We start from the raw sequence: 27084 nt of genomic DNA, 5'->3' as shown, positions 1-27084 counted from the left end.
AACACACTCTAGACCCAGACAACGCATGGAAAAAAAACAATCCACAAATTACTTTGACCATGCTGTTTTCCCCACTTGAAACAGCATCAAACATCACTTCAGCATCCTTGAATCCAAACCAGGGAGTTCTGATGTTAAAAATAAAAATAAAAAAAAAGAAACCACAACCACCAATGTCACCCACTGAGGTGGTTTCAGAAGCAACCAGGGCTGCTATCATGCCTCTGACCACGCTTTTAGGCACAACTGACACTCAGCAGCTGTTATCCTGTTCCAGATTCAGCAGAGGAAGGAAGCCCTGCTATGCGTCCCATTGCAAAAGGCCAACACAGGACTGGGACAGGCACAGGGTGTACAGCAGGGAATCACCCACCAACATCCACCTGAGGAGCTGAAGACACTGCGGGCATCTCACCATGTAACAGAGGCTGGGGACAGAAGTCTATAAACTGCTCACAGCAGAGACAGAGCAAAGCAGGGACCATTACTCACCTCAGGCAGCATCAGGAAGGTGGACTATCCAGGTATGCTCAGGCAATTCACAAGGCAAAGAGGAAGTAACTCTTTCACCTACACTTGAGTTAGGAGATGCACTGCCACTGATCTCAGAGGTCAGAAGGACAGACAGCCTCACATGTGAACACACCAGAGGGCATCTGAGCATCCACTATGGCCACACGTAGCGCCTGGCGTCACTCCCGGGGGAAAGTGGCAGAGCCCCAGGCCAGGAACACTGCAGGGGATTCAGCTTTTGTATCATACACCTCAAATACTTGAACGGACAGAGCTGACGGGGGCCAGCCAGACCTACAGCATGACCAGAGCAGAGCCCCACACGGGGCCATTCCTCTCACAGTAGCCCCACGCACACTACTGCCCTTTGCCCAATGTAGCCCCAGTTTCATGCTTTGCAGTGCTGCTGTCCCTCCTGCATCCCAAGAGCCAACGTGGCTCAGAGGCGTGGAGCTCAATGCACTGCTCAGCTGCCCTGCAAACCGAGGCACCATGACTGGGAGCAATGTTCGTGTGCAACTCAGTAGCAAAGGAAAACAGATGCAAATTTCATTTTTACTTTCACTGGAAAAGAACAACCATCAATAAGGCTTCCACCCCCAAAGACAAAAGCCGGGCTCCATCTGCACCAACACAGAGCCCTTTGCTCCGGCCCGCAGGCAGGAAGCACTCCAGAAGGAAGTGATCCATCAGGCGTCTCCGGAGACCTCATTGATTCCACCCGTAATAAAATTACTGCCTTTCAAAGGGAGAGCCCCTCCGCACGGTTCAGAGCCGAGGCTCCGCCGCCGGGAGCGGCCACGGAGGCCGCAAGTGGGCAGCGCCGCGCGCGGAACGGGGCGGCACCGCGGAGCCCGGGCCGCAGACAACCGCTCCTTTTCAACCTGCCCGCCTCGCTCCCGTCAGCCTGAGCCCCCGGCCCCCCTCTCCGTCCCGGCCCACGGGCCGCCCCGTTCCTCCCGCCCAGGAGCTCCTTACCCGCGGGCCGCCATTCGGCCGCGCTGACCGCAGCTCCGAGGAAGGCGCTGCGGCGGCCCCGGGCCGTGCGGGCGCTGAGCGCCGCGCCGTTGCCTCGCGGCTGCTCCCCAGCACCGCTCCCAGCTGCGCTGCTCGGAGCTCCGGCCAACAGCGCGGCACCCGGGGCGGCTCGAGGAAGGGCACACCGCCTCGCTGCTCGCCCCTACCACCTGCCTCTTTCGGTAATTGCACGTCCAGTGTTCCACTCGCTACTGCACAAACACGGAACGGGAAGACATTTGTGCTGCTGAGCCTGAGGAAAACAAAAGATGCAGAGCAGACACAGAGGAGAGCTCCCACGGCCACTGCAGCAGATCGCTGATGGCCCCACGAGGCCGGGGAAGCGTGAAGAGGAGCTGAACTTCATAGTTAGGTGCAGTGAGTACACAGCCATAGCATGAGCACAGACCTGGAAGTCCAGAGCTCCTCTCAAGATCCTGAGAAAAAAACCAAACATTTCCAGGCTAACCTGCGCTTGGTTTGAAACCAACGACCACAGGCTCCAGGATGTGGGAGCAGCCACGGGAGCTCTGTTCGCTTAGATCTAAAAACTGCAGTGTCTGCATTACCTTGGGATGGCAATAGCGCCTCTCAACTGCCAGGCTAAATTGTATTCTCCATATTTGACATCTAGAAAGAGACAACAGGCAGGCACTTTGAACCAGCCACTCCAGCCTGCAGCTGGGGCAGAGCTGTGTGCTTGCACAGCTGCCAGCACCCACCACTCTAAGGTGTGCTAGGAAGCAGTAATGATAACCACCCACAGCACCTGCCACCAGCTGCTTACCTGGGAGACCACATCGCATGGCAGAGCCATCCCTCAGAGATGCTGAGTGTGACTGCAAGGACCAAGGAATCTCATGAAATGAAACTCACCTTCTGCAATGAGATGCAAGGAAAGACACTGCTGAACTCTGCATGCTTCCAAACCACTACACCTCCCAGCATCAAGATGCTTTGTCTCCTGTCCTCGCCTACACAGCACCGAGGTGTAGCCCGCAGGATCCACAGACTGTGTGTATTCTGCAATGAACCCGACAGACTGGTTTTAAACCTTGAGACCAGGAAGGCTGATACTTTGAACTAAATAGTCTGTAAATATGTATGCACTCACAAAGGCAATACTCTCCAGTTTAACTCTTAGTTTTGTGCTACCTTCAGAGTCAGCTCATTCAGTGCCTTCATTTCTCTTCCTTTCAGAAAGCACAGATACATCCTGCTGCCAAAAAAATACCTGACCAATTGCAGGGTGCTCTGGTACCAGGTATGGACAAACTATTCACTGGGATACCCAGCCACATCATTGCTCTCCTTGGCTCAAATAATGAACTTGTCAGTGTTTTAAAGAGGTTTTGTCTCTGCACAATAGGATGACACCCATCCTATTTGGGAGCTTTCAACACAAACGTGGGGCCGAGCAGCTTCCTGAGTCACAGGGTAAATTCACTGCATGTATACAACAGCTGTGAGTCCCACTGCTCAAACGAAGGCTTTCTAAAAAGCAATTTTAAAAGCAACCACAAGGTTACGTCCAGTTTTCAGTTCTTTCACAAAATTTGAAGTAAAAACAAACCCAAAACCAGGAGACTTGAAGCTTGACCTTTATGTATCTGTTGAAAAGCCATCGTACCTCACCTGCTTGTCCCAGAGCTTTCTTCCCCACCCTACGTCCCAAGAGTTCTAGAAATGAAGGCTCTTAGTCATCACAGTTCGATTAAGACGGCTTAAAATTTGAGCTTTAATTGAAATGGAAAGAAACATTCCAAAAGGATATATGTTTTATAGATTTAACTGAATTACCAAATTTAGTTTCCATTGGAAATTATTGCAAATATGAACATTAAATCATAAGCGCCAAATAGGAGAAAATTCAAGAAAGGATATAATAATCATAACATATCAGAAGGGACTGGACCAAATGCTTTTGTAGGCAGTTATCCAAGCGTGCACTGTACTGACACATGAGCTCACTGGATGTAAAGACACCTTTGAATCCACCTGAAAAAACCTGGGAGGCCCTGACTACATCATTTGCCTGGCAAGTATCTTCTCCACCAGCAATAAATCCCAACTCAATACCTATCTAAAGTGATACACATTAGAGGCCATGTGCTTAAGAGCATTAAGTCAGCTTAAATTACTTGGGCAAAAAATGTTGTAAGTTTGCGACACAAATAAATCTAAAAAGGAGCAAAAAAAACCCAAAAAACAAAAAAACTGTGAGAGAGAACACCACTGCAATATTAATGCCAAATTGTTACTTTTTTTTTTTTTTTTAAACAGGTCTGTACAGCAACATAGCAAAGAATGCAGTGACCACAATTCAAACCAGACAGCAACCTACGGGAATGCTAATCCTGTGTACAGTACAGCAGAAACACTCCCATCTCCAGATGCTCCAAATACGTTGGCTACCCTAATGCACTCCAAACCAGTTCTACCTACATAGGACATTTTGGTGTGAAAAAGTTTCTGTAAAGTTCCCTTTGTTTCCAGTGTTTTTCTTGTACAAAATATTACAATGTTTTTATATATATTTACAGACTTGCACAGCTAGAAAAATACAAATTACAATTAGGCTTGGCAATCAGTTCTTTAAATACATGATATTTCAGAGCAAAATTGTAGTGGTAATGTATCCTGCACTTCAAGCATTTCTTCCTTAAGCATATCAAGCATAAAAAGCATGATCGCAGCGGGACGTATGGGCACAATATGGGCAACAAATGCAGCTCACCAACCTCCTGGCATCAAGAAGATAAAAGATGAATGCAATTTATGCACGTCAGTGGCACAATATAGAAAAATCCCTAACTGAACGGTAAGTTCCTTAATAACATTCATTAATTTCACAGGCAGAGCCTGTTAAAAAAATAAAAAGGACAAGCACTGTAACTTCCAGGAAAAGCAGACACCAACTTCATGGGGTACTATACATCTTCAACACAAATGTAGCCACTGCTAACATTTCAGGGGCGTCTGGTAGCTTCAAGGAAGCCCCAGGATTTTAAAGGCTTTTGCCTTTTAAGTAGAGGCCAGGGAGGATTTTTTGCCTTAAAGCTACAGTGTCTCTCCTTATGGCTTTTAACACCCTGCCTTTCACTGAGATGAGGTATGTGCTTCTAATGAAATGGTAACAGTTGAGCAAAACAGTTTTCAATGGACCACAAAACTCTGCAGGCAGGTGTAAACAGATGTTCTGTAAGAGGTTGCCAAACCGAATTGTAACAGTGCAAAACAGGATTTTTTTTTTTCCCCATTAGGAAAAGTTGTCGAGGCATCTAGGACACCGCTAGTAGTTGTCAACCCACTGAGCAAATCCTCTTTCCACCAGAGTTCTGTTTATTGACACCACCTGAAGAAAGGGGAAAAAAGAAAGATGAATAAACCACTAACAAGAAAGGCCAAGTTCCGAATCAGCAGCGTGCATAACCAAAACTGAAACAAGTTAAACAGCAGTATGGCAGCATACCTCATCTCCCATCATACTCCACAACTGTATCAGTGGCAGACCTGTTGCACTGTCATAATTCGTGACCTGGAAACAGAAAACGTGTGCAGCAGTTGGGTCTCATCCATGATAGATGCAAAGCTGGTGTTATTCATTGCATGACACTCAGTTCCTCAACCCATGTGCAGACCAGACGAAACAGCTGCTGCCACCACACAGCTGAGGTACTGCTGGCAAGTTTACTGTATTTGCTCAAATCTTCACCCTTGCCAGAATTACTGATGCCTTTAAGCACTGTGTTAAGCCAAAGGAAGCTATAAAGCTATCACAAACACTATCAAGCTTCCCACTCATCTCATTTCAATTAGTTTACATGGATAATTACAGCCAGTATTAGAAGCACTTCAAAAGAGGTAAAGTCCCCTTCAGTAAGACCTAGTACTTTGCACGGAAGCCCACGAGCTCCACCAGAAGCCCTTCTTCTCTCTCCAACCAGCCACAGGCCACATCTTGTGTGTCAGCATGGCAAGAACACTGCAGGCTGGCAGGGCAGGCAGTGCTTAATCTGCTGCATTACAGCCCACTTTGGCTCCATAAGCCCATTCATGCATCCACCCTCACCGTCCGCATCAGCTGACAAAAGGGAATTCTTGCCCCTTTCTTTGTGCATCTCTTCGAGGCACACAGTCCTGTGCAGTGGTGATGCTATACAAGGTTGCTACACAAGCCTGTTCTCAAGAACTGAGGCTTCTCAAAAAGAATCTTGCCCAGCAGCCAGGCTTACAGGTTCTGGACTCTTTCTGATTAATACACACACTGTACTAGGGGTACAGAGGATAACAGCAGCAGTAAAATCATCAGCAAGTCTTTTCCAGACAGCTCTCATGTACCTGCGCCAGCAGTGCTGCCCCTCTGGTCATCTCACTAACAGCAGCGTCAGCTTCTGATGAAAAGTGATCTTCATCTTTGGAAAGAAAAGAACAGGGGAAAACAAGTGAGACATTCATGGGCTTTAAAGTCCAGAAGGCACCATTAATCTAATCTTGTCTGACCTCCCACATAAGCTAGGCCAGAGAGAATCCTCACCTACTGCTGCTGCAGGCATTTGCTGAAACCAGTCTATTAAGCTGGAGATCACAAGAACTATGCCTGCTGTGCTGCTGAAGGGAGAGGATGAAGTGCTTTTCAAAGCCACTAGCTAAGTTAACGTGAACACAAGCGGCTGATGAATTAGGAAGCTTTAAAGACAGAAATGTTCTTCTGCAGTACCTCTGTCATTAATATTTTGATCCTTAATGAACTAAGCTCAGGAGCCTCAGGCCTTTCCTGACCCTGCAGCATGCAATGCTATATACAGGAGCTCTGAAACATTTGTCCCACTGGCTCTGGTACTTGAATGGTGCCAAACACACTCTGCAAGCACTTGCAGCCCAAACCTCACAACTTGCACAGCTTTTGGGGTACTACTGCAAACTCCACATACATCATGCAACAGAAAACTCTCATGTTCCAGCCAATTAAGTTAAAATCTACTCAGCAAAGATGAGACAGGACAGAGGTGTTTCCATTTTGGAAGAAAGTTGCTCATTTCCTATCTAAAGGGTACAAAATAAAGCTTCCTCTTTGTGTTCCCCATCTTGAGATGATCTCCAGAAACAAAGGAATTCCCTGCACTTCCAGAATAAGGAGGCAGATTTCCTCAAGGCACGTGAAAACCCCTCACCTCTGCTAGCAGCAGCATAAACCCTGCTGTCCATCTACAGCCTTGGCAGAGCCAGCACTGGAGTCCCGTCAGCCACAAGTTCCAGTGATTAAAACCTGCCCTGCCCACCCCTGCACCCCTTCTGCACCCAGGGGGGCAGGATTTTAGACATCAGTACTGCAAACATTACTTACTGCTAGCAAAGCCAGAGCCTGCCACCAGGGGGTGGGAAGAAACAATTGAAAACACAGCAAGCATTTCTAGGCAGAGACTGACAACACAGCGCTTGGAGGGCAGTCTTTTCAAGGCAGAATGTGTACATCAGTCTTTTCAGCAGGAAAATACCTGGTATTTGTCTAGCAGACTGAAAACCAAGTTTGCATTTACAGCTACATTATGTCAGAAGGCAGCAGAATTATTACAGCTGCTTCAGTTATATCCTGCCAGTCCTGCCACACTGCTGTTTAGGACAGCAATTCATTCTCTCCTCTATAGAGAAAAAAAGAGTATGGATATTTATTATCTTCCTCCTGAGTAAGACAGATTGTGTCATACTAGCAGATCCAGAACAATAAAATATAATATCTCCAATCCTTGATCTCATCACTTCAGAGGCTGCACTTGCAATAGGAGGGACAAGTTTACACAATCACTGCTTGCACACAGCTGGTGTGCATTTAAACCTGCAGCAGGAATATGAGTGATAGCTCAAGAGCTCCATTACCTGGAAGTGGCACCACGTTGTCCAGTAAAACTTCTGCTCCTTGGAAAGGTAGTGTTACAAAGTCAGACCTTAAGAAGAGAATAAGTTCAAAATAAGAACGTGGCTTCAAATTACTTCTGTATTCTTTAAGGTGATATTGATTAATCAACTGCTCTAATAGGAACTTGGTTTACAACTGATAATGGCCAAATAAAAAAAATCCAACCATTCCACCAACAACCTAACTAGAAGCAATGAACTGCCTGCTTAACAGGCCACGTCCGTTTGAGCTCCAAGCAAATATCAGCTCCGTAACAGCCTATGCTTCTTACCTCCAGGCCATTGGGCACTCTTTCTGAAACAATTAAGTATTTAACAGGCTTGTATGCAGCATTCCCAGCCAATGGGGATGGAGCATACAGAATCTGAATTTTAGTCTTACCTCATTGATTAACAGTACATTAACGCACCATTAATTGATGGGACAGACTCTGGAAGGCATCCTTCTGCTCAGTTTCCAAGCTGAAGCGGCAGAAGTCACATGGCTTTTTTTTTGAAGGGAGGAGGAAAGAAATTGCAAGGGTTTACCACACAGCCAAGAAGTCCACACCCACTGCTGGGACAAACCATCTAACCATCTCCCACTTCAGCAGAGAAATATCCTTCAGTGTTTCAAACTGGATGGATGCTTTTGACGCAGACTGAAGCCAGATATTGCCCGAGGCTGTGGAAGAGGAGCTACAGACCTGATCTGTCTGAGTGTGTCAATCTTCACTCTCTCATATCCTCCATAGTCGACGTATCTGATCTCCACTTCACTGCTGTCTTTGAAGTAGCCAACAACTTGTGCCCGCCACCATGCCCCATCCAGGCCTGGAGCAGCACAAATAATACCAACTGCAAAGAGGAAGAGCACAGAGAAGAGAGGCTCAGCATTAACAGATTGCTGGAAAACAGCACTTTACGTGTTAGCGGTACTGCACAGTTATTCACAAAGACTCAACAGCATTGCTTACGTTGCTTTTATTTTCTTTCAACACCTCTCACATCCCCAACAGATAAGGCCTGCAGGTGAGACCAGAGAAATGCATTTTACCACTAAATCTCAGCCACTATAATGCCATTCTATGCAGACATCCACTTCTGTTCCAGCCTCTAGCAGCAAGGTTTGCTGTCTCCAACAAGGAAAGCAAGCGCTGATTACTCCTTCCCTGTGGTGCACCCCCCACTCCACATCGTGTCCAAGTCATTTACCTTCCACAGGTGTTGGCAGGGTTGGAATTCCAGGTTGAGAATAGCAGACATACATCTGCTGGTCCAGGCTACGCAGGACATGGAAAGTGGGGTGTGTATGCTGCTGTAGAAACATGTGTCCTGCATTGACTTGGTTGGCCACAACCACTTCTACAGTGACTCCATCTGGGAGCATCAACTACCACAGGAAGGAGAGAAATACTCATCAGCTTTGACTGTCACATAAGCTTCAATCACATTTAGAGACACTGTTTAATTCTTTGTTCTATGAGCAACTCCTAAAGCTAACAGCCACCGGTGGGAGAACAATGACATTCTGGTAGTTGACTTCCAAAGGCTGCTTTGGATCAGAACCAGAAAAATACCCAGCATTACTCTACACTAAAGGGAATCACATCTGGGAAGGGGCCCATCTTGTGCACAGAACGACTATTAGCACAGAGCAGCTGTGGGACTTACTACACAAAAGATTAGAGAGAGTCAGCAGTGATGTAGGTCAAGTCATGCTGCACTACTGATGCTGTACAACTCCCAAGGATGCCTTGCCCACAGGATTTTTAACATCAATGCAATCTCTGCAGGGGCTGCCTAAGATTTGTCACAGAGGTTGTTTCAGAAGTTAGTTTGCCCTTCCTACCAGAGAGCTGCTGTGCTGGGCAACTTCCCAGAACACAAAGCATTAGTCTGCTCAAAATACACCGTAAGTGCCTTTAACTTTATTAAATTCAGTCTTCCTGAACAAAGCCTGTCTTCACATCCACAGAGACATGTGCACAGTTACTAGATGCCCAATGCAAGCAGTGTTTCTAAGTACCTTGTAGCAAAAGCAGCAAGAAAAGCAAAAAAATCACTTTATGAAACGCTAAGGTGTGAGTGTTCTCCAAATGCAATTAGGCACCATAATGCCACCAGAGCCAGCAAAGCAGGGCTTACCCAGGAAGTCATAGGGAGGGAATGAAGCGCCAATGATGGTGGAGGTGGAGCATAGATGTTGGTGAGACTCAGCTCTTTGAACTTCTTGCCAATAAGGCTCAGTGCTTTTTCTACATGATGCTGGGAACCTGGAAGACAAAAGTCCAGCATAGAGTCTGTTGTAGAGATATTCTGGGGACGTACGTGTATCCTATGTGAAGCAATACACCTACAAGAAACTTCCTAGGCTATATCAACAGTTTCTAGAAAATTAATAGATTGGCCACTAAATCTGACGCTGGGGCCATCGTGAGCAACTCAGGTTGTCAGGCCATCACTTCAACAGCTTTAGCCTCCAGGGTGACCTATTTCACAGTGTACTACGATTTTTTCAGCCACATTTAAGTGTAACTCCCACACAGTCAGAGTCCATTTGTCAATGCATGTCCCCTAGCTCCTCTCTCAACACTAAGTGATCCTGCAAAGATACCAGTTACAAACTACAGCAAATGAGGATGTTAAACTGCACCTCTAAAATAGAGAGTTCATGTGCTAGGATACAGGTGACTTGGTATACACCTCTACTGTAACAGCACTATCTGTGAGCAGAAAAGTTTTGTCGAGCACTGGACTCATTAAGCCTGTAAAACTGTTTTAAATTCCTTGCCCATCTAACTACAACCCACAAGCTAGGTATTAGACCATGAATAGTTACATCTTACCTTCAATGTGACAGATTTGGAAGTCGTGGGAATAAGGTAGTGTTGAGATATAAATTTTGGCACCAGATGTTTGCTTCAGGAAGCTCACATACCTCCCCTGTTTGCCAATCAAGCGGCCAACTAAATGCTTTACAAAAGAGATAAGAAAGCAACAGTCAGGAAGATAAACAGATCAAACAGCACTGCCTTCTTTCACCCACATTCCCACTTCCCTGTGTGCAAAGGGCCAGGCAGGATGAGTGCAAAGCAGCACTGGGCCAGTTCTGTTTGTCTGCAGTAAGGTAAGGCAGTTTGTACAGATACTGATCAGCGGGTACTGACTGTTTTGACACATCTTGTAAAAAAAAAAACAAACCATGAAAACAAAACTGAATGTGATAAAGGCTACTGCCTTCCTACAGCAAGTGAAAGAACATCTCCTACCAGACTGGATGTATTTTTATTTTTAGGGCACTGTTTTCAACATACTACTGTATATTTTGAACAAAGCATGTGTCAGTTTTAACACAAGCTAACTAGATTTGAAAGGGAGTAAATCAGGCTATCAAGTGCTGGACCACACAATTCTGGAGCAGCTGTGCAGTTTGCACTCAAGGCAGCAGCATGCTTATCCTGACAGAGCTGCTGTTTCACTTCACTGACTGTCAGCATCTAGGTCTGCTGAGGAGCAGAACTGCAAGGGCAACGATGTGTACAGTAGCCATGGGTGACTGCATACACGAAGTAGGAGAAAGGGGATGAACGCAGCCCACAAAACCATACCCTCTCTCTCAAATCCAAAAGAAAACTTTTTATAATAACAGATGCGAACTGCTCCACAGAACAGCTCAGATCAGCATTCTGTTTGTGAGTTTAGGCAGGCTGTTAAAACATGGTTCTCCTACACAATGAAAAACGAATCCTCACCTGCTCTTAAAAACCTTGTACTCTCAAGCCATTCTGAAAACACTTTTGAAGCAGCGCACTAACAGGCTGGGGTGGAAGATGGGGAGTAAAGACTTTAACACCCAACATTACCCTGGGTATAGACCTTACGTGCCTCTTGGTTACAGCTGTGTACAGGCTCTTCACTCCTGACCAGTTGCAACAGGAGCTAAATGCTTAAATCCTTGTTTATTTGTCGATCTCCTTGGGATGGCACTGAGCCACTACCAGACCGCAAGAACCAGAAGATCGCTATGTAGGGCAGGGAAGAAGCACGATGGGCTGGTGGCTGGTTACCTTTGGAACCTCGATTTCCCAGATAGTGAGGTCGGACTTGCTGGATTCTCCTCCTGGCTTAGAGTTCTGGCGGGTCTCTGTCTTCCCCAGGGCACAGCCACTGTCCACAGAATCCATGCTATTTACATCCGAACCTACAAAACACACACACCAGCATTCCAATTACTTCCATAATCCACCCAGCTTCCAGACAGAAGGCCATGAGAACACGTCATCTTGCAGAGAGATTAGGTTGAGCTTTTCTTATGTGGATTCACGTGATGTGTTCCTGCACTGAGTTCTGCAGCATTTCAGTACAGATCAAGCCCTGCCACACACAGTCTAAACAGTTTCCTTTTGTTCCTGGAAAGAAACCTGAGTACTTCTGGAAACACAACAGTAGGAAGCCAGAGTTCAGCATGAGTCCTTCAAACAGGGTGACACCTTACACAGAGACAGGACACTAAAGTCACCACTACCAGCTGAATACGAGCTATGTTAGCATCAACGCACAGCTACTGCTGTGGAAAGATACTCTGCATTTTCCCCATGGCTTACACAGGGCTCCTCACAGGGAGGGACACACAACCTATTTGTCTGCTTCATATCACATTCCTGCCTGAACAAGAGCTGCAGTGAATCCTGAGCACACCCAAACTGCCTCCTGCCTTAATATCTCATATGCCTAAAGAAACACAGCTCCAAAGCTGAGCTATGGTTTGTTCCCAAGCCATCCATCGATATCAAGGTTTCCCTTGGTAAGGGGAAAAACAGTCTCCTTGTTGATACACTAGATCAGTGTATCACAAAGTTGATCCTTCCTGCAGAGTAACACACAGGAACATGAACACCATCCAGTACAAGACCAAAAAGAAAAGTAACTGAACAGCTACTTTACGTTTGCTACATCTCAAATAGTAAGACAGTACAAATGCCAAGAAAGTCAAAGACAAACAGCACAGCTGCTTGTCACGGACTCTCCAGACAAGGAGGAAGATTGAAATCACACAGCCAGGGTGTGAAGGTCAGCAGCAGGACCTCTTATCCAACAGTCACATTAACAACTTTACCTGTTGTATCCTTCCTCCCCAGCTTCCAGCTTTAGCACAGAGCTTTCAGCTCTTGTTATTTATCAGCAGGCTCCCAACTCGTTCTTACATCTTCCATCACATCAGCACTGACAGCAAGGCAAAACCATTCTCTTCCCATAGTTATTCTCACTAGTGAGGATGTTTTGTGGGTTTAATCCTTAATTCTTGGCAAACTCGACCCTTGTCTTGCAACAAGCAGCAACCCTACTATGCAGTGATTACAAGACATCCTGTCATTAAGAGCTGTTGGCGCCACAGGATCCTAAAGGATTTTAACACCCATCCTCAAGGTCACATGGGTCAACATTTGCTCAGACAGTTTTGCATTCTGCCAGGCATACATCAGGATCTAGAAGGCAAAAACAATACAGAGACAGATGGAGGATCTCCACAAGCATAGCTGCCTGTTGAGAATTCCTGGCGTGCACCTACTCTTCCAGGCAAAAAAGGCTTCAGGGTAATTGGTCTCCAACCAACTGATTTTATCAGGATTTATTAGAGCACTTCGCTGGTTCACCCGGCAGCACCTCAGAAGCCTGCCCTACAGCCTCCCTCCAGAAGCAGCCCACAAATGGAGATAAGAACTCACTGCTTACTAGAGTGAGTTGCCTGAACTGGAGCAGAAACCATTTGCATTAGCAAGTTTCAAACCAGTAAGGTGTTCAACGCCTGACCTACATCCAGTCACACCATTTCATGGGGACACTCACGCGCTTCGCTTTAGACAGCAAGCAATGTGCTGAAAGGGAATCACCCTGTTCATCCCTTTGCAACACATCACAGAACCCTGTGATTCCGTGGCATGTAGAACATCCAGCTAACACTTGGGACACCCATCTGAAAAAGAAGGCTGAATATTCATCTGCTGGGGAAAATTTAAGTAGAAAAAGGAATTATCTGAATGTGTTGTGAAGCAAGGTGTTACTGCCCACAAAATGTTTATTCACCATGTTTTGTTGGAAGCTTTACAAATCCTTTACCTCCTGAATGATCTCCATCCATCTCTGCTGCCCAGTTACCCTCATGGCGTGAATCTGAACCGTCTTCTTTCAGCGTCCCGTTACTGTATGGCACTTTGCTGTCTTCAGGTAGCTTCAGGGTAGGAGGCTTTTCACTTGGTTCTGAGCTCTGCTCAGCAGAAGTGTCTTGGGCTGTAGATGTGCTCAGTAAGTCCGAATGCTGGCCTGATGCGACAGACAGCATTGTGTTCTGCAACGGGTCCTCCACACTTGTCCCACCTTCAGATGCACACATGCTGCACCCAGAGTCCTCCATAACCAAGCATGACTTCCCCAGCGATCCTCCATGGCTTGCCACAAGAGTTCTATCAACTCTTTGGGACTCACTGTGCACACAGTTCTTTTCCTGGCGGTTTTGTGTGTCTCCCTGAACCGGGCTAGACAAATGACCAAGTGCTAAACAGCTGGAATATGTCACACACTGATCATGTTCCTCTGCTGGCAGGGACGTTGGTACCGCAGCATCGCTCTTAAGAGCTGTGTTCTCATCCGCTCCTCCAGCTTCTCCTGCAAGCAGCTGATCAGAGGAAACAGTGCTTGCTCTCTCCTGAGGTCTCTCAACTCGGCTGGCTGCAGCCTGGCAGATCCGACTGGACACATCGCTTACAGAACCAGACAGCACTTCCTCAGTTGCTGCCAAAATGACCTTGGAAATTATTTGTATTGCTACTTGCTCGATTTTCTCAACTTCTTCCTTGTCCAAACTCACTCCTCTGATCCTCTCTCTCTCCAATTCATTTCCTTTTGCATGCGTGTCCTCCCCCTGACACACAGGTACAGTACTGTCATTCGACTCAGATATCTTTTCTTCCCTAGATTGCTCCAAACAGGCAGACTCCAAACTGTCTGATAACATCCTAACTGCAGAATCCTGGTGACTCGATACAACTTCATTAGAGAGAATGGCTTGTGGGGTATCGGCTTCCTTCTCCAATCCCAAGTGAAGGGCTGTCACACAGCCAGTATCCGACAGCGCAATTTCTGGCATCTGGCTTTCCTTAGGGGGCTTAAATGAAGACTCATCTGACTGCTCTGCATTGCTGATCTCTTCCGTGATTCCCAAAGACCCTTGTGTCAGCACCAGCGATGCTGATGGGCATGTAGATTGGTTTGCACTAGAGCCTGAATCCTCTTCAGGGCTGACTGCAGCATCGCTATGATATTTAGCGCTCTTTGAGATCAGAGGGAGAGAAACACAAGCAGGGACACTGCTTTCATCTTGAGAACCTTTAATTTCTAGTTTTTCACTGTCGTCCTCAACGGTGCTGGGCTGAGTTGTCCTTATTGCTGGGGCTGAAAGGTCCCGTGAGAAATCTAACCTCTCGCGAGTCTGACGCATAAGAGAGGGCGTCATGGGCCCTGCCAGCAGCAGGGAGGTCGAGGTTTCATTCTCTGGGCGTTCCTCTTCTGGGGAGAGAGGGAGTCTTTGAGGAACACATGCTTCTGTTTTGGGTGGTGAATCATTCTCTGGCAGTTCTTTCTGCTTTTCTTCTGCAATAGCTATTGCTTGTCTGTTACGGTTGCTTGGATGCTTTTTTCTATGGGAATAGATCCACCAGCAGCCAAGAAGTGCCAGCACTCCAGGTATGGCGTACGGGAAGAAAGTGCGAAAGCGTAAAGCCATTTTACAAAGCCTCAGCAATTAAATCCTAGAAAGGGAACAAAAATGGCATTAAAATACAGAAAAGGCAATGAGAAGTTTCACAAATACCTTGAGCTGTTTCTATTAGCACAACAGGGCTGCTTTCCAGCTGCTTTAAATTCACATCTCTGCGCTATCAGCAGACCTAGGAACACAACCCTCACCTAGCAGTAGGGATATCTGGTCAGCTTTCACCAGTGAATTTATCCTGGCCAACAGCTTCATGTTTTCTCCCGTCTTGCCTTTGCGGGTCAGCGCTGCACACAGGGCAGCATCCCACACAGCACATTTCTCCTGCACCAGGCTGAGTTCCCAGCATGGCCATACTACAAGCACTCAGCAGCTCAGACTTGATACACCACAGGTCTCCCCAGCTCTCTGCTTTGAGGACAGCATCACGCTCCCAAAAGCATTTTGTAGGCTGACAAACACCAGTGACTTACTACATGTGAGAAACCAAAGGAGAACTGCTTCACAAACCTCCTCACCCACATCACTGCAGGAGGGCAGCGCACGGCACTCGGCCCAACCTGGCACTTCTGGAGGTGCAGCAGAGCACTATGCAGCTGATCCATTGTTTTATGAACAAGGAGCACTTGCTCCCTCATGATGATGCTAGGATCTGCAGTAGCCAGAAGTGCCTTTCTACTGGAAGCCCAACACAGCCATAAAAAAAAAAAACCACAAAAACAACCCTACCCTTCCTCTTATCTAGCTATTACCATCACAGGATGGGCATTCATTAAGAACAAAGGGGCAGTAAGTCCACTCAGAACTTGCAGACCCCTCCACGCCATACATCAATCACTGGATTTGCAAGCTAAGCAGATGGGAGGGCTGACACTGATCTTATTGCCCATCTGTCTGCAGTGTGGTTTCTGCTAAAAGAACAGAGCTATATAAAGGGAGAACTGCAGCACTAAATCAGGTTACAGCGCTAAGACAGGCAAGTTCCCCTCTCTGGAAAAAGCAACCCCCAAGCCAACAGGCGTCACAAGACCAGCTGGATGCGACCACACATCCGAGCAGAGAGGACAACACGGGCAGGAGAGAGTTACTCTGCCCTGCTGCAGAGCGATGCCAGGGATACCGCTAACAGAAGGCGCTGCAGGACGGGCTCTGATCCACAAGTGTCTGGGATGTCTCTGCAACCCGACCTCAATCGTTTAGTGACTGAGACAGACGAACAACATTTGCAAGCTTTTATGCGGCCACATGACCAATGTAGAACAGGAAGGCCTGCAGTTGAAGATAACCCCAAGGAATTCAGGCTACAGAGACAGCAGCATGCCAAGGATCCACAAAGCACCCTAGAGCCTGTAGAGGTAGCTACTGGATGCAAGTAAGCCAGCCGTAGCATGCTTTCTTGGCCCTAAGGAGTACATAAAGTGCTCAGCCAGGTAAAATGAGCTCTGAACACACAGAGCAGCCGAATCCCCAGCTTGCCATGCACTGACGAGTCAAAAAGCCACGACCACCCCACAGGGCAAGGGGCCTCCAGGCCTTCCACTGCCTTCTTGAAGGCAGAGGGTGTGTGCTCCAGCAGAGGGTTCTGTGTCGCCAGGGCAGCAGCTCTTTTATTCACGTTAGAAGAATCCCACTGCTCGTTCTGTGAAGCCTTTCAACAGGAATCATCCTACCACTCTACCTGAAAAACTGAACCTTGCCCCTCTTCAAGAGGAGCAAAGTGAGACTAACAGTTGTTATTTCACTTGCTTCAATTTCACAATACAACAGAGGGAGAACAAGCAAAGCAGCCTTGAGTACCTCTAACACCATGGGAACTCCGGCTGGGTTTAAGCTGCACACAGCCTGCAAAGGCACATGGCTCCTGATGCATTATGGTGAGCAGCAGGATCGTCTCAAAGCTTTCCTACACCACCTAAATCACAGTCTTCGTGCCACTATTAACAGGCAGGCAGGAAGAGACTACATTCAGGGCTGCTCCAGCCAAGGACACCACTCAAGATGTGTAGGCTTTGTGTCAGCTTGAGACAAGTACTGATAGATGGAGTATCCTGCCTTCACTGCCAGCAACAAAGGCCTCTTAATACTCAGCACGTGTCCAAGAACACAACATCATGAGTTCACAGCTTCAGTCATTGCACACACTTATGGAAAGATCCTGTGAAATTTGGAAACATATCTACCCATCTGCACAGGGACTGCCAGCAAAGGGACACACGCTAAATGCCTCAGCAGCAGCTTCTCATCACATGTGAAGCTCTGAGGTAGGGACAGCACTACCAGGGCTGCACCATGAGCATGCAGCCTTCCAGGGCCCAGCACAGCACATCATCCTCCCACATTGCTCATCGCCCAGTTGTGTTCATGCTATGACCAGAATCCAGGACACGACATATTTCTAACATGCTGAACCTCTTAATTGCAGTTTCAGCCTTTGTTAAAAGGGGTTCTGTGGGTTTTTGAAGCACTGAAGCAACTTCAGAGCATGCTTTCATGTCTATAAATAGAGCAGTAAGCAAGATGGCACACAGCACTTTGCTGCTTCTTTGTATCAGCATGCTGCTTGGATAAAGACAAACATCACTGTGAATTAATTCCACCACATTAACGAGTGTCCAGGTCACACAGGTGGCTTGTGCACTCCCTGCTCTTAGATGGGTCATGGCACTTGCACCCTGTGTCCCCACTGCTTCCTGAAGACAGGAGGGCCCACACCAGGGATTTTCAGCGTAGCTGCCATATTCTGTGCCAGCACTGCTGCAGTGCACAGCTCCCTGCAGCCCAGCTGGGTGCACCTCCTGCCCAACAGGGACATCACACCTACCAGGAGCCCTGGCACTCCCAGGGCACTGTAGCAGCAGACCTGCAGAACTGTGCATGCTGCGTGGGCTCACTGGGCTGCCCTGCTTCCAGCACTGCTGCAGACAGGGAGGCCTCTTCTGCACTGTGGACTGAGGCTTGGCCCACAATCTTGCTCTGCTCCAAACCCTGCCCCGATGAAGGGCAGGCAAACTCCACGCACCTCAGCTCAGCACCCAGAGCCCATGAGCCAGACAGCACCACTTCAGACCTTCAGGGATCCCTCAATGAGCAATTTCAAGAAGCAAAGGTGGGAAGTACGCTCTAACACCCCTTAAGCAGCAATACTTGTCCAGCAGAATCCACCTGGATAGAGACCCCGCTACTTAGGAGCCCAGACCCAAAGTCTGCCAAACACCTACACAAACTGCCTTGGTGAACAGCTGCCACCCTTGAACTTCAGCAAGATGAAAGCCGCCTCCCTCCCTGCAGGAAGCACACCAGCTCTTCCCTGCCCCACGCTGCTGGCACCCACACTGCCCTCACACTCCCCAGTCACCATCCCCGCACTGCGAGGCAGGGCCGACATGCCTTTCCTTAAGGAAAGCTGGAACAAAAACCAAACCGCTGCCTGCCTCCCACAACAGCCTCGCGGCACAGCACTCACAGTTTACATTTTCCCTGAGCAGGAATTAAAGCAAAACACGACATGCCTGACCATACCCACACACATCAGACTTTTCTCCAACCGGGCCACGACTTTTACCAATGAGCGACACAAATAAGACCTGTTTTTTCAGGAGATAGCAGCCACAGAAGCGGGAGCCACCCACTGCAAGAGCATTATCTGGTTCCCTTTGAGAAGCATAATATTTCTTAGAGAAGAAAAAATAATTAAGCCAGCCTGTAGACTATGCTTAGTCTGTCTCCACTGGAAAAAAATGATTATCAGAGCAAGTGTTCCAACTGCAGCTTCCAAGTACAACCCTCCCAGTCTTCACGAGGAGCTGAGGAACAAAAACACACCTCCCCCTAGCTCTGAGCATTCAGGTCCCAGACAAGCCAATATTCACTGCACTTTTCACACCTCTTCCTCCAGCCACACTCACAACCTTAGCTGAGCTGGCTCAGTCACCAGCCTCACCTCCTGGTTCAATGCAGATATGATTTAACAAAAGCACTAACACCTCCTGTACCTCATGAATGAGGCTTTTACGTTGTTCTGTGCAGAAGTGGAAGCTGTGTGCGCCGGGCAGTTCTGATTCGTTCTGCAGGAGTTACCTCCTTGCAGTCAGGCAGCAGAGCTCGTGGCTGAGAATAATGTTTTGGTTAGCACGCTTTGGATTTGGAATTGAGGGGAAAAAACAACACAGTTTTGTGCAGTAATTTGGATTTTGATTGGAGGGTTTTTTTTTTTGTTGTGGTTTGTTTTTGAAATTGGTCACTGGAAAGCCTGCACACTGCTAAGACAAAAGGTTTGCAGCACAATGGGACATTGTGAGCCACTGCTGCTGCTCCTCTGCTGTCCACTTAAGTTTGTCATAGTTAATGCAGAACCACCCCACAAGCTGTCTCATACCACAAACTCAAATTAAAGTAGCTCACAGAAGCCCATTCCCAGCAAGCTCCCCCATACAGACTGTGCCATTATGATCCATCCCTACAGAGCTGCATCAACCACACACACAACAGTCCCACACAGCTCTGCAGTGCAGCAGAGAACAGCAGGATACCCTACGGGGTCGGGCCTGCCCCAGCCTGGCAGGCAGAACACTTCCAAGAGTTATTTTGAACAGTACAATCACTTAAGATAAAGATTTTTGCTCTTCTGTGATATTTAAATCAAGGGGAATTGGCGCTTCGGCTGAGTGTTCGTTGGGAGCCCGTTTAATTTCTGGCTTGCCATTGGACTCATTTCAGCAAGTGCTGCGTGCTGCTCCCACTGATGCTCTGCCACAGACAGGAGGGCCATGGACGCCCCACACTGGGCTGGCAGCTGCCAGGCAGGGCCGTGGCTGCACACAACTGAGCAAAGGCTGCACACCGGACCGCGCTGCAGAAGGTGTGAGAATGTACAGACATACTCATCCTTCATCTCTGAAAGAGTTCCTAAAGCCACATCCATTTTCCAACATGTTCCAGAGTGACAGAGCCCTCTCCCCATTGCTCATCCGACCGTTTGGGCACACGTGGCAATGGCACCGTTTACACACAGGGGGCTGAGCGCCGCAGCCTCCCCCAGCAGCAGCAGGGCACAAGATGGCAGCTTGTCAAGTCACACGGCCCCGAGCACTGCCAGAACGGAGGGGCCTGGCTCTGCAGCCCTCACAGCAGGAGGAGCCCGTGGGAGAAGCTCAGCAGCTCCAGAGCCTCAGCCCAGATCAGCGTGCCAGCACCAGAGCCAGCACCAAGCACTGCTGCCTGGCTCTGCTCTGCCTGCACCAAGAGGAGCCATCACACAACAAGGCTCGCACCATCGGCATCTCAGGAGTCCGCTCTGAACATCACAGCTCACATCAAGGCCCAGCCGCAGCTCCGCATGGCGCTGCTCCGCGCTGAGCACTGCCCTTGGAAGGGATTAGGACAGCAGAGAAGGCAGCAATCCAGGTCACATTCTGACTTGATTTATGGAGAACTCCTGGTGAGGACCTGGAAGATAAGGACAAGGATGGGCACACATGCTCACCTACCTTAAAAAAAAAAAAAAAAAAAAAAAAAAAAGGCGAGGACAGTCAGCTCATTCCATTGGCTTGCAATAGAGTCCCAGAGTGGCTTTAAGCTACCTTGCTCCTCCAGCCAGGCCAAGCAATCCTTCAGTGCACGCATCCTTATAAGGTTAGAAATGTTTGCAGGACGAGCTTTGCAGGGAAGCCAGAGAGCTCATTCCTAAGGCCCAAGAGGAGAGCACAGCCATCCCTGGAGCACAGGAAGCTGCACTGGGGGCACTGCCCCACAGCCTGGTCCCCCACCCAGAGCCCACCAGCAGGATGGGACACAGCCGGAGCTCTCAGTACTGCCCTGACCAGAGCCAGCAGGCAGCTATATTGCATGTATGGCTTTCCCAGCAAGGCTGGGACGCCTCCCAGCAAGCCCTGCATTTAGCGATACAGCAGTTGGAAAATGAATACTATCTGGGTGAAAGAACACTGGGCAAGGCTGCCTCAGCTAAAGCTACATGGCCTCTTAAAACTTTCCATGCTAAAAATAACCTGCAGCACACGCTCTGCCTCGTAAGAGGCAGATGAACAAGAGTAGACAAAAACCTAAAGAACTGGAAGAACAGAGGAAGTGCTGCACAGGAGCAGCACAGAGGTGACAAACCCAAGCTGCCACCTCCAGTGCCCAAATGCCTCCACGGGAGGCTGCAGGTCAGGCTGCAATGAGTGGTGCCCAACATGAACCTCACAGGATGGGCCGTGAAGCCACAGCCAGCTGCCACATCCCCAGGCCACCCTTGCGTCACCCACCCGAGGCACCGCAGGACATCGCAGCATTTCGGACTCCTGTCTGTCCCAGCCTCTCCTCCCAGGGCAGCGTACCATTCAGAAAGAACATCCACCACCCAGAGCTGAGAGCTTAGGAGATGTGACTCAGAAGCAGCAAGGAGCCAACGGCAGGTAGGAGACAGGCAGGCAGATCTCAGACAAGATGGTATGTACTTAAAAAAAAAAAAAAAAAAGTGAACAGGTGAGTTTCTCTGTGCTTAATTAAAGTGAAGAGTTCTGCAGCAACTCCTGCCACTAACACCAGCGCTGGGACACAAGAGCAGCAGGGGATGCTCCGGAGGCAATACCTCCCTTTACCAACTGCACAGCTCACAGCGCTGTCTTCCTACGGATGGAAACTATTAAGAAAGCCACTCTACAATCTTCAAGTACTAAAAAAAACAGTGAGTCCTAGTTGCAGAGAGGTTATTATGACAAACAAGACGCTGAAAAAGCTGGTTGTTGTAGAGCTAAACTAGAGCTCTGGAACATGAAACACCAACAGCAGGCTGCTTTTATCTCAGAGATAAAGACTGCTTTTGGTGTAATCAGCTCCACTGATGTTCCTACAATAGCTCACTCCCTTCCTCTGCAGCTGAAGCTGCTGTGCTTACCGCCCAACTTTATCACTGCTTCATCCTACAACTCTGCTTCTGTAGCTTCTGACCCATCAAGGAACCTGAGATTGGACCAGCAGAGCTGTGCAGCTCCAGCAGCATCACTTCGAGGCCCAAGGCAGGTCTCAGAGCTGCCTGTCTGGACATACAAGCTGAGGTTTACAATGAAAGAATCAGTTTTGCCAAACTGTATGGTTTTTTTGCAGATGTCTCAGAAAGCACCAAGCAGCTTGTGCATACGCAACCAACTAGCATCAGCAGCCCTCCCTGCCTGCGCTGCTGCACAGATTAATGCAAGGCCCTGAGCTGATCCCACCCACTAGGCAATAAGCCACAGGTTACTCTATGTAATTAACATTAACCCAATCAGGTTATCAAGCTCCTTACTACAGTTGGTATCTTACTACCTTCCTGCTCTCTCGTTTCATTATTCAGTTTCCTCAGCCACGCTGGTGACTCGCTGGGAGCCCTCCGTCACAGAGAAGGCCAAGGTCAACTGGCTGCTTTGCCAGAAAGGTGAAACAGCTTCTGTACCTCTTCATCAGTACCAGTTTCACCTTTCTCATCTATTCCTCAAACATCTGAGGAAGTTCGCCAGCTTGAGTCTGCTTCTGAACCAGACCAAACACTCTTTTGCTTCAAGTGAGCCAGAAGTTTAGCACATTGGCCACAACCTTCCCATTATCGCCCTGCTTTATGCAGCAGAGGAAGCCCTTGGATTCAGAGCCACCCACCCTTGTGCACAGATGTCCCCGCTGGAGCAGCACCACTCCCTGCAGCCAAGGACCACTCTCTGCTCCTGCCACTCCACAGCCTCACACAGCCCGGCCGTGCTAACGCCTCCCTGCCTGCTGGACTCACCTCCAGGCGGGCAGCTGCCAGCACGCCATGCTGTGTCCCTGCTGCACGGCCCGCATTGCACCAGGGGCAACTCAATGTTTTCAAAAGCATTTTTCATAAAATGCTCAAGAGAACCACTCCTTGGTAGTACAGGCAAAGCTGCTTTTATTACATTCATAACCTACTGACATATTACAATCATTAAAAAAAGATTTTTAGCATCTTTCCTTCTTTCTGCATTGTTACCCAGCTTGGAAACTACTTCCCTGAATTTCAGAACAAACACATTCAATGCATACATGCCTTGTATTTGCTTCTACATCAATATAAAACTCAGCCTTTGCTAAGGGCAACACTAATGTCCACGGCAAGTGCAGTTTACAGTTGACAATCTAAGCAATCAGTGAAGTAAAATGCCTGGCACACACTTTATTTCCAACACCCAGGCACACACAACGCTCAGAAGCAGAGACTAAACTAACCAAAGGCTTCCGCTGTGCTCTGCACTCCACACAACAAAACAGACCTGAATTTTCAAGGAGACAGAACGGAAAGGTTTACACCACAGCACTGATAGCGCTCACCGCAACAAGACCTTGACAGAGTGCTTCTCAAAACAAAACCTGGGCTAAAACAGAACAGCAAGAGGTGGTGTTGCTCAGAAGGAAGCTGTGTGCCTAGGGATCGCTGCAAATAAACCTCAGAAGTGCATGGCAGGATATTGAACATCTGTTGAAAAAAGCACTCCACAGTCACCCACAGTGGGAAGGAACAGCAAAGGTTTCAGCAAAACACTTAGACCAAACAAGCAGGAAGATGACTTTTATGCATTAATAAGCTTGCTACAAGAAGTTATACAACATACTTGAGACCTAATCAGAGAGACGAGCTTCGCTTTGATCTATATTACAGGAGCAGCTACAAGCCCTCGCCTCAACTGTGCTGGGGGCTGTTCTCATGCACAGGACGGCTCCCCCAGACTTCAGCCCACTGCTGGAGTCAGCACACAGACCAACCTTCCTGCAGCCCAAGCTGCACACACACTGCCCATCCTTTTACGGGCCAGCAAACAGGACGCTGTATGCTATTCCTTTGAAATATTTTGGAGTTGGGATGTGCAAACTTCTTTCCTGCAACCCTGAACACCACACCTGTCCTTATCCCCACAGTTCAACAGGAAATGGAACAAATCCCAAGCTCACGAACAGAAGAGGCTCCTCATTAAGGAAAGGGGACAAAAAATACAGGATCACAACCCTGAGTTTTATGGAGAGATTTTTCTCCCTAATTCTTGTTCCAGACTTCAGCCTTCTAAACCATTGATACATCCCCAAGCACAGCTAAAGCACTGGTGCAAGAGGCACACACAGATCATGAGCTCTTGCTAGGGTCTGCTATTTATACCTACAGAGCCCAAACCAGCTAGAGCACATGGGAAGTTTCTCATCCTCATTGCCAGGTGGCAGCAGAGGTCACAGGCAGTTCCCCCCTGTGGTCTACAAGCACAGGTTTGTTTGCTGAAGAACAATTTGAACAATCTCTTCAAATCTCCCTCTTAGCTCACCTCTGCTAAGAGCAATGCATGGGGCGCCCACGTGCTGGTCAGCAACAAAGCTGACAAAGGGGACAGCTGAAGAGATCATGTGCAAAAGCAGTGACTGACACGGAAACATGCCATCTCCTGCAACCCCTGCGAGGAGCAAACTCAACAGCCTGACCTTGCAGGCAGCGCAGCACCTCCTGCAGACACCTCAAAGAAGCTGAAGTTGGCAGCTGCAAGTTTTACCAATCGTTTGTGTGAAGCATTCCACAGAAGCACTGCAGTTAGAGATCAGGATTTTAGAAAGGCCACTCATTAGATTTGAAATATTACATAATTAGAAATAATTAATGGTTTTTAATGACTTAAAGATGTTGCTAAGGGCACCTGGGGATACCAATCCTGAGCTCACCATCCCTCTGGACACTAGAAATATCCTAAATAACTTTTTCACAGCAGTTAAGCACACATAAAAGGCAAGAGCCACAGAGCCACGAGAGTCCTGTGGTGCAGGGGGGAGTTGGAGCTTCACGATCCTTGAGGTCCCTCCCAATCCAGGCCATTCTGCAATAAGCAGAGCATGCTGCTTCCAGAGCATCATGCTCCTCACGTAGCTCTTCTACTGCACAAACACACTCGCTCTTGAATATGCCCCAAGTCAGCCTACAGTGCTTCCAAAGTAAACTCGAGTCTCAACACAGAGGCCGACGGCTCCTGGCGTAGAGCAGCTTTGGCAGCAGGCCTCACACTGCTGTCACTGACTCCCAGGAGAACTTGGGGGGGAGCTCAGAGCCCACAGACTGCCGGGTCTGACCCTCAGGTACCGCCATCACACTGTGTTTGGTGAGGGGAATTCCTGCTGCCTCACCCCACGCGCTGTGGAGCAGCTGCCTTTACCCCAAGGCTTTCAAGGCAGTTGATGAAAGAGAGGAAAGCTCTCTATGCAAGCACCCTATTGCATCTCCAGAGCTTTAAGGAATGTGGTTCCTCCAGTGGGTATCTAAGCTTAGCATGACTAACAAGAGCAAACCTAAATAAGCAACAGCCACCAGAGTGTACAAAAATGGGTTCCTGCAGCACTATCCCATACAGGCCCCCACCAACATTAGCTGTTTCACATCTGACAGCCATCAGCCCGTAGCCCCATGGCACAGAGCCTCATGAGAGCTGTTGGGAGTCCTTCAAGAGCTCCACAAACCACTGCAAGCAGCAGGTGCCAGGTGAGCAGCACAGGCTCTGCAAGTGAAGCATTAAGGCAGCTTCTATGGAGCATCAAGCACAGTTTGAGTCTACAGGTTTTGTATTCCCTTTCGCTTACTAAAACTCGAGTTTCCTTCTGCGCAGTAGGCAGCACGTGCAAGCAAACCAATCAAACAAGAACGAAGCTGTGAAATGAAGGTGCGCAGAGAGAAGCCGCGCTACCTTCATGCCAAATGAATCACAGACAGGCATCAGCCGATGCCAGGCACGGCACTGCTTCATCCGGCACCCAGGAAGCTCATTAGAGACAACGGAGGCTCAGCACCGAACTGCGTCCCACGGGGAGCTCCGGCAGAGGGGCGGGCGGAGCCCAGCGCAGCTCCACGGCTCCCGGCCCGGCCTCCCTCCCGGCACATGCTCAGTAGATCATTCACAGACAAAGTAAACACGAGAAAAATAAAGTTACCTTCTCTCGCTACAACTTTCCCCAGCAACGAGCCATTTCCTTTCAACTCAAAGTCCACAGCGGCTCTGATAACGCTCCTGGGCGCGCGCGCAGCCGCCGGCCTCAGCAAGGCAGCGCGCGGCCCTGGAAACACCGCGCACCCCGCCGCCTGCCCCGACAGGCGGACCGCAGCTCCGCTCGGTTCCTACCGCAACGGAACGCCTCCCCAGGACGCCCGCACCGCGCCAGGCTCCCAGCTCCGCGTCGAGACATCACAGAGCTCCGGAAGGCGGCAAAGCCCTGCCCGGTAAACGGAACCTTCCTTCATTAAGGGATGTGGGAGCAGCGCAGGAGCCCCAGGAGAGCGAGACGTTCGAGTGCAGCTCCGCGAGCAGCGACGCACCCGAATGCAACCGCTGCGCTCCCACGTGCGGTCCGTGCGGCGTGCAAGCAAACAAACGAACCGACGAGCAAAAGCGCGTTGCACCGGGCGGCGGTCGGCGGCAGCTCCCATCGGGAACGCCCGCAGCATGGCCAGGCCCCGTCGCCTCACACGCAGCAGAATGGCCTCGGCCACGCCGCGATCCCGCAGCACACAGTGGCACCGCGGACAGCGGCCGCCGTGCGGAGCGGCCCCGAGCGGCTCCCCCCGTCCCGCTCGGTGTCGCCGGGTGACCTCCAGGCCGGGCCGACGGCACTGACCTTGGGCTCGGCGCGGCCGCGCAGGACCCTCTGCGGCCCCCAGAGCGCAACAAACGGCCGCGCGCGAGGCGGGCACAGAACCCCCGGCACCGGCTGAGTGGAGCGGCAGAAACTCCGGGCCCGCGGCCGACGGCTGACAGCCCGGGACGGAGGGCCGCGAGGATGAAGGGTTCCGGACCCGGCCGCACGCGGTACTTACGGACGGTCCGGCGCGGCGCTGCCCCTCCCGGCGCCGGTGCCCAAGCCGGTCCCGGTCCCACCCG

At 49.2% G+C, this 27084-nt stretch overlaps 1 protein-coding gene across 1 annotated transcript; it reads right to left on the bottom strand.

Annotated features, from left to right (window-relative positions):
* Window positions 1-3239: 3239 nt before the first annotated feature.
* Window positions 3240-27084, bottom strand: AKAP1 (A-kinase anchoring protein 1). The gene is made up of 11 exons (XM_042829951.1): window positions 27021-27084; window positions 13546-15233; window positions 11496-11629; window positions 10275-10401; window positions 9574-9701; window positions 8641-8818; window positions 8133-8283; window positions 7408-7475; window positions 5872-5945; window positions 5003-5068; window positions 3240-4885 (listed from the first exon to the last, which is right to left on the bottom strand). Exons 2-11 carry the CDS (start codon window positions 15206-15208, stop codon window positions 4823-4825), a joined length of 2652 nt encoding a protein of 883 aa, XP_042685885.1. The 5' UTR covers window positions 15209-15233; window positions 27021-27084; the 3' UTR covers window positions 3240-4822.

The sequence above is a fragment of the Centrocercus urophasianus genome, unplaced genomic scaffold (genome assembly GCF_019232065.1).
Source record: "Centrocercus urophasianus isolate 14NV4802_14NV808 unplaced genomic scaffold, USGS_Curo_1.0 seq_33, whole genome shotgun sequence".
NCBI lineage: Eukaryota > Metazoa > Chordata > Aves > Galliformes > Phasianidae > Centrocercus > Centrocercus urophasianus.
Note: the sequence above shows the minus strand (reverse complement) of the source record. Positions and strands in the feature narration are given on the sequence as shown.